The 8,448-nt window shown below is 34.6% G+C and overlaps 1 protein-coding gene across 1 annotated transcript; it reads left to right on the top strand.

Moving 5' to 3' along the window:
- The first annotated feature begins 5,582 nt into the window (after positions 1-5,582).
- On the top strand, positions 5,583-6,923 carry LOC103575596 (uncharacterized protein F54H12.2-like). The gene has a single exon (XM_008555442.3). The coding sequence runs from the start codon at positions 5,583-5,585 to the stop codon at positions 6,921-6,923; it is 1,341 nt and encodes a 446-aa protein (XP_008553664.3).
- The last annotated feature ends 1,525 nt before the right edge of the window (positions 6,924-8,448 follow it).

The following is an 8,448-nucleotide window of genomic DNA, read 5'->3' as shown; positions in this document are numbered from 1 at the left end:
GTCAACGTGAAAATATGAATCAATGTGAAATAGTACGAGAGAAAACTAGATATGATGAATTAATGTTTAACCCGCGAATAGAAGTTACATCGGTCTTTGATGTGACTGAAACAATAATGATTATTAACTGGCGCTATCGTAATGACGATTTTGAATCCTCACCGAACGTCAATGTTGTTATTGCTGCATATACAACAGCTCAAGCACGTCTCGAGCTATTCAAATATCTCTGTATACTTGGAGAGCGTGTATTGTATTTCGATACAGACTCTGTTATCTATAGAAGTACTTTAAATTCAAATGAATACGAACCACCGACAGGTAATTTCTTGGGAAATTTAACAAATGAGTTAACTAGTTACGGCACAGGTAGTTTCATAAAATCTTTTGTGTCTGGAGGTCCTAAATTTTATGGATACCGTGTGAAAAACCCTCAAACTGGTCAAATTTCTGAATGCTGTAAAATAAAAGGTATACGTCTGAATTCTAGTACAAATAATAAAATTAATTTTGATGCAATATGTTAACTTATACGAAAAGAAATAAATGATATAAAAATTAATACACGTTCTATAAGACGTACGAAAGACCACCTTGTAATATCACGTGATGAAATAAAAACTGTAACTGTAACTTCAACTAAACGACGATGGGTTAGTGATAGTATATCATATCCTTATGGTTATAAAAGACAGAGAAATTCATAGTTGTAATATATAATTTTTCAAAAATAGAAAAAATAAAAAAAATGTATTGAATTATTCAAAGCTCATATTAAAAATAGCTGTAGTGTAAATATTTTTCAATAAAAACATACTCTTTAAAATGCGTTTATTTATTTAAAAATCAATAAGTGTTTCAAGCCCCCTGTGGACCCTCCTTCGTTCCCCCTTAATCCTATAAATAGATGTCGTTTAATTTTTTTTCATCATTCTACAATACGTTTTTGCACAGTCAATATCAACATGTCGCGTAATTCAGCTTCTGAAAATTTACGTAAATTTGGTGAAAAGTATTCATCATCGTCGTCGTCCTCAAGTAGTAATAAGTATACACCAGGAAGTTTGAATGGTGAAAAGTACAGCGGTTCCGGGAATAGTGGTAAATACGGTGCCGTAGGTTGTGAACGTAAAAAAAATTAATGATATGGATGTACGTTGGAAACATCCATTTACAGCTATTGTGTGTGGCCCTACGGGGTGTGGGAAAACTGTTTTTGTTAAAAGGTTTCTCAAAGAACTCGATCAAATTGTAGATATTATGTTCAATAAAATAATTTTTTACTATGCAGAGTGGCAGTCAGGATACACTGATTACATCAACATAGAATTTCGTGAAGGCTTACCAAATTCAAATGACTTTACTAATGACAATTTACCAAAATTAGTGATTCTTGATGATTTAATGCGCGAAGCAGCAAACAGTGGTGGCGCTGCTGTAGTTGATCTTTTTACTAAAGGTAGCCATCATAGAAATTTAAGTGTTATATTTATTTCCCAAAATTTATTTCATCAAGGAAAAGGTCAACGGGACATTTCATTAAATACTAATTATATCATAATTTTTAAAAATCCACGCGACAGAGCCCAAATATTACATTTTGCACGGCAAATTTATCCAGAAAATTCTAAATTTCTACAAGAAGCATATTTTGATGCTACATCAAAGCCGCACGGATATTTAATGATAGATTTAAAGCAATCAACACCTGAAAATTGTCGTATACGTACATGTATTTTTCCCAGTGATCCTTATAATTACGTTTATATACCTAAAGATATAAAAACAGGTCATACTGACGATTTGGTACCAGTTGTGCGGATGTAATGGCGCGAATAAGACATAAATCACCTAAAAAATCTCTCGGTAAAAAAAATATCGCTCTACTACACGCTATTTGTTTTGCATCACCGAAGCAACGCCAAGCATTATTACGTCACGCTGATCGTGATCTTATTAGGTCTATTTGTGAATGCGCGTTAAATATTTGTCGTGGTAACGTTACTTTAAGACCTGAGGAAAAAAAAAAATTGAAAAAGCATAAAACTGTTATTCGGAAATTAAGTCAAAATTTAAATCCTGTATCACAAAAACGAAAAATTATCAACCAAAAGGGTGGAGCATTTTTGCCTTTATTGTTAGCACCAGTTATTAGCGCGCTTATTTCAAAAATAATTTAATGGAACATGCGCGGAAAATGGTACTTGTACCCCAAGAAAACTTGGAAAAGATACAAAAACAGAAAAATGATTCTACTGAAGCCAACAATACTGAAGCTGCTAGTCAAATTCTTTCTCAATTGGCTCGTCAAATATTACCGTCTTCTCAGACGCCGGGTACACCTATAACACGTTCAGACGCTAAATTGACAAATATTTTAAATTCACCTTACAATAATGACTCTGATAAAAAATGGAAAGCCTACAATGAAGCATTAAGAAGATTTTTATTTTTTATTGTAAATCCAAATGCTTCAGAAACGTTGTTGGAGAAAAAAAAAAAAGACGAATATTCTACGAATACTGACTATACAACTTCTGATGATTCTCCTAATGCTTTTGAACCAAATACAATATATTCAAAGCAAGCTATTTTAGATAAAGTACCTAAAAAACATCGACAAAATGCTAATGCACTGATAGACTACCTAAATATAAGCGGCAGTAAACGTATCAAATGGGACAACCGTGGTGCTGTTATTATCGATGGTAAAGAAGTACAAGGTGCAAACATTGTGGATTTAGTCAATGATGCCCTCAGGTTCAGAAAAACTTTCAAAGCAGTAGGAAGACACGAGTTTAGTCAACTACTTCAAGATATAAATACGCCACAAACATTGGTTGGTAACAAAATTTTTTTAAATAGAACACCTACAGCGACGCCTACAACAACAACACCGGGTGTTCCAAGAACACCGCATACATTATTAAATAATAGCGATCTTATAACCGAAGATGAGGATGAGGATACGCCATCCAATACTGCAATGACAATACCACAAAATGAAACACCCCGGCAACCATCGCGTTATTCAACAAGAAGTCAAACAAAAAAAACAGGATGGCTGAGTCTACGTTAAATTTTGAACAATCGTATTATGATGTAGAGCAACCTACAGGTTATACAGGTGGATCGAATCTTTTGAAAAAATTTAAAAATAAAGTACCACAAGAAGATATTGAAAATTGGTTACAGGCTCAAGATACTTATACACTTCATAAACCAATTCGTTATAAATTTCCACGGTTACATTATGATGTATCAAATATTGATGATGTTTGGGAAGCCGATCTCGTTGATTTACGTTCATTAAAAACTTATAATGATAATTATTCTTATATACTTGTAGTAATCGACATATTAAGTAAATATGTATGGGCTGAACCATTAAAAGATAAAACTTCATTATACGTAGAAAATGCATTTAAAAAAATTTTTTCTGAAAGTAACCGTCAACCTGTAGTTTTACAAACTGATCGCGGAAAAGAATTTGTAGCTAAAAATGTACAAGATTTTTTGACGCAACGTAATATTAAGTTTCGAGTCGCTCGTAATCCTGATGTTAAAGCCGCTGTTGTTGAACGTGTAAATCGTACAATAAAAGAACGTATGTGGCGATATTTTACTCATAAAAAAACTAAGCGTTACATAGACATACTACCATTCCTTATAAAAGCTTACAATAATACACGCCACTCATCGACGAAAATGACACCTGCGTCGGTAACGCTGGAAAATGCAAGTGAAGCGCGTAATAATATAATATCAACTTTTAAACGAAAAAATACCAACAATAAACGTAAAAAAATTCATCCCTTTAAATATCGTGTAAATGATTTAGTACGAATCAGTAAAACAAAAGCTACGTTTGAGAAAGGTTATGAAGCAAATTGGACTAAAGAAATATTTAAAATTAAAAAAGTTAAACGACGTCAATTATTACCTATTTACGAGTTATGTGATTAAGAAGGTGAAGACATTGATGGGTTTTTTTATGAACAAGAATTAACTTTAGTGAACAAAAATATTAACGAAGAAGAATTTGAAATTGAACGAATTATCAAAAGTAAAGGTAAAGGACGTAATAAACAAGTATTTGTCAAGTGGTTAGGTTACCCCGATAAGTTTAATTCTTGGATTCCTGCTATAAATGTAAAATGACAAATCTTGCGGACGAATTTACAATGATTTTACCTAGCGACAGTAGTATGGAATATTTCCCATCTAATACAGCATCTAGATTTACAACTTATTTACCACATCAAATTGAATTAACTGGTAAATGGGTTATGGCATTAACTGAAATACAATATCCATGTAATTTTTTACACATGCGTGATCATAATGATTCATATGCTGCTTTTATTGGCGGGTATGAAACAGAAGAACAATTACGAAAAACAGGACAGCATAACGTAAAACGTGGTATTTATCAGAATCCTGATGATTTTATGTGGGCACTCAATCGTATACCGACTATAAAATTTCATTTTGAATTCCATTACAATGCAAGAAACGGATACGTTACTATACGTAGATACTGTAGAAGGGACGAGTGTAAAGATAAAATTCATTTATTAAATTTGTCACCGAAAATATGGACAGTGTTGGGTTTCAATGGAGCGGCCATTGGCATTGAAGGCGTTCCTTTTCCAGACTTACAACCAGAGAACTACGAAATAATAGGTGAACGCCCTATGAGCTTAGCTCGTGCGCTACCTGAAAATTTTTTCATCTATTGTGATGTTTGTGCACCCTACGTCACAGGTGATATACAATCGTCATTATTACGTATAGTCCCATTTAATACAGCAACTAAATATGTATATGGTAGTTTACGCTCAACTAATTTTACACCTGCAAATTATATACCACTATTACAATCATCATTTAGAACAATTGAAATAGATATAAGAGACGGTAAAGGTAATCCTATACCATTTGAATACGGACCATTAAACGTAACACTTCATTTTAAACGCGTTGATTAGTGATTGAAAAAATGAATCATTACGTTGAATATTATCAAGTACAGGCTGGTGGGGGTTACACTGAAAAATATAATCGGTTCGGTCGTGTATACGTAGGTGCACCTTACCAGCGTGGTCACGGTATTGGTGCTTTTTTGGGTGGTTTATTTCGGCGTGTATTACCATTTTGGGTAAAGCTGCTCGTGCTGTCGGTAAAGAAGCACTCAATGCGGGATTAAATGTTGTTAGTGATGTTTCAACACGCCGTATACCACTGAGAGACGCTCTAGAACATCGTTTGACGGATGCTGGTTTAAATTTAAAACGTAAGGCCCAAGAAAAAATCGATAAAATAATGACAGGGTCCGGTTATAATTATAATGACAGCAGGGAAGTTATTCAGTCTCATTTGAAGCGCCGACGCGTACGCAAGCGTGCTACTTGTAAGAAAAAGACGAAAAAACGTGCTAAAAAATATCGTAAAAAGACAATCAGTAAAACAAGGAAAAAAATTAGAAATAAAATTAAAAAATTGAGACAAAAAAGTAGTTTCAGAAAAAAGAAAAAACGCTCAGTGCAAGATATTTTTGACAGTAATATATAATAATAATAATGGCTTTTTTACATTCTCATTCAACCGAGTGTGCCAAGTCAGAATTGGACTTATTTACTATACCACCAACACAAACGAGCATCGAATATTCACAATGGACGCACTACAATCCAGTTTCTTCAATAACAGATGACTCACCCATTGAATTTGTTATACCTGGGCATGGTGATGAATACATCGATTTACCTCATACCATGTTAAAAATACGGGCACAAATAATTGCTGCTGACGGAACTCACGCTGCGGCCGATAAAGTCGGTCCTGTAAATAATTTATTACACTCAATGTTCAATCAAATTGATATGTTTTTCAATCAAAAATTAATTTCGCCGCCTAATAATGCTTATGCTTACCGAGCATACATTGAAACATTATTAAATTACAGTAGTGATGCGAAGAATTCACATTTAGGTTTAACTTTGTGGTCTAATGATACCAGCGGGGCGTTTGATAATCCTGTAGGAGGTATTGGTGAAAATGACAAAAATGTTAGTAACAAAGGGCTAGAAGAACGTGCGAAGATTACTAGAAACGGTGCGAAATTTGATTTACTTGGGCATCTACATTGTGATATTTTTAATCAAGATAAATTTTTATTAAACGGCGTAGAAATGCGCTTACGTTTAGTACATACAAAAGATTCATTTCGTCTTATGGACAGTACAAATAAAAATTACAAAATACATTTACTTGAGGCATCACTTATTGTAAGAAAAGCTAAACTAGCGCCAGGTATACTTTTGGGTCACGCCAAGGCTTTGTCACAAACAACGGCAAAGTACCCCCTGACGCGTGTTGAAATAAAATCATTTGTGTTACACGCAGGTATTTTAAGTCAAACAATAGATAATGCTATATTAGGGCAGCTACCTAAACGAGTGATTATTGGTTTTGTTGATAATCGTGCATACAACGGTGACAGAACATTAAACCCTTTTAATTTTAATAATCATGGTATCAACTTTTTTTGTCTTTATGTTGACGGTAAGCAAGTACCAGGTAAAGCATTACAACCACAATTTTCTGAGAATGATTATTTAGAAGCTGAAGCATACAACACCCTTTTTACCGGTACGGGTATACATTTTTCTGACAATAGTAACAACATTACACGAAAAAATTACTCCAAAGGATATTGCTTGTTCGCATTCGACTTGACGCCTGATTTATCTGCTCATTTTGCTACCCACTGGAATCTTGTTAGAAACGGTAGCCTAAGAATTGAAGTACATTTTGATAGAGCAACTACTACGAGTTTAAACTGTATACTCTATGCTGAGTACGATAATATACTAGAAATTGATTCTTCCCGCCAAGTGATAGTCGACTACAATGGATAAAAAGAATATGGTTAAATGCAGAGCAGTCAGTTAGCTTGGAAATTTCGTGAGTGTATTATCTATCTGTCCTTTTTTTTTAGTTCGTGCGTGAGTGAATGAAAATATTATAAAATGACTCATCATCTAAACGAGCTGATTATAGACATACAAGGTTTGGCCGGTCCCGATGGTTTATTTATACCAAAAGAAATAGCTATACTACCTGTTATAGGCAGACATATAGGACATTGGATAATAGGACCACCGTTACCAAAAAGTGCTTTAAGTACAAAAGTTTGTAGGCGTAATTTCTGGCTAACGACATTTTATCACCGCTTAGACTGGTGCCAAGGGACAACGCCCTTTGAATCTCTCAAGTCTTTGTTATTTAAAGCTACAACGAATACGGTATTGATATACGTCCGTGGTGAAGAAAAAAAAATTTCTTACAAACAATTATTTCAAGACCTGTTATTGACTTGGAAAAATATTGCCCGCAATTTTACACGCTACCTTTAAACAATTATTTGTGCTTTTATCACGGTGAAATAAAAAAGAATACAAAGCATGAGTATTCATGTGCACTTCATAATGCCTTTAAATTAAAAGCATGGATTGATAATAATATTTCAACTGGAGAGTTAACATTAACAGACGAATTTGATGATATAACAAATGACGAAGACGAACACTGGATAAATTATTTTACTGCAGGTGAGAATAAAAAGAAAAATATTCAAGAAAATAAACCAGCACCCCTACCGAGGACAACATCAAAAAATTCTAGGCCCAAATCAATCGTAATACCGATGTCAGGTAATACAGTACAACCATCTAATAATTGTGCTAGTAGCGCACCACCAACGTATTCGTCGCCACCACCATCTTACCAAGAAGGGGAGGACATGCGTGGTAGAAACAGTGACGTGTGTGTTAGGGGCAGCACTGTAACTCGTAAATACGTTGGATCGCTAGTAGCGACATCACCGCCGCCATCTTATCAGAAGGGAGAAGACGTGTGCTGTAGAAGCAGCAACGTTTAATGAACACGTCAGAGTTACTTGAAGTCTTACCGAATACGAATGTCACGGTCGGCGGTGTTTTCGCCGCAGACGAAGTACCATGGGTGTGGACAAGACCATGTGCACTCATTTGCAACACAGACGATCATACAAGACCCGGAACCCACTGGGTCGCAATACATCTTAGTCAGGATGGGCGAGGATTCTACTTCGACAGCTATGGATTACCACCGTTTGATGAGCAAATCACACATCGCTTTACGAGAAATTGCCGAACATATACGTGGAACCGCGTTCAACTTCAAGATCTATCAAGCAATGTTTGTGGGCACTACTGCATTGTTTTGTTGCATTGGCTTAGTGATGGTCGCTGTTACGAGTCGCTACTTAAAAAGTTTGGAAGAAATACAAAAATAAATGATCAAATTGTTGTGAAAATGTTCCGTGCTATTATTAAAAATAAGTATAATAAAAAGTGTTCATTGTCATCGAGTTCAAGTATTCAATATTGTAAAGAAAAACAC

Source organism: Microplitis demolitor, chromosome 6 (assembly GCF_026212275.2).
Source record: "Microplitis demolitor isolate Queensland-Clemson2020A chromosome 6, iyMicDemo2.1a, whole genome shotgun sequence".
NCBI classification, from domain to species: Eukaryota; Metazoa; Arthropoda; class Insecta; order Hymenoptera; family Braconidae; genus Microplitis; species Microplitis demolitor.
Note: the sequence above shows the minus strand (reverse complement) of the source record. Positions and strands in the feature narration are given on the sequence as shown.

Coding starts and splice junctions, on each gene's coding strand:
- LOC103575596 (XM_008555442.3), top strand. CDS start 5,583: ATGGCTTTTTTACATTCTCATTCAACCGAGTGTGCCAAGTCAGAATTG.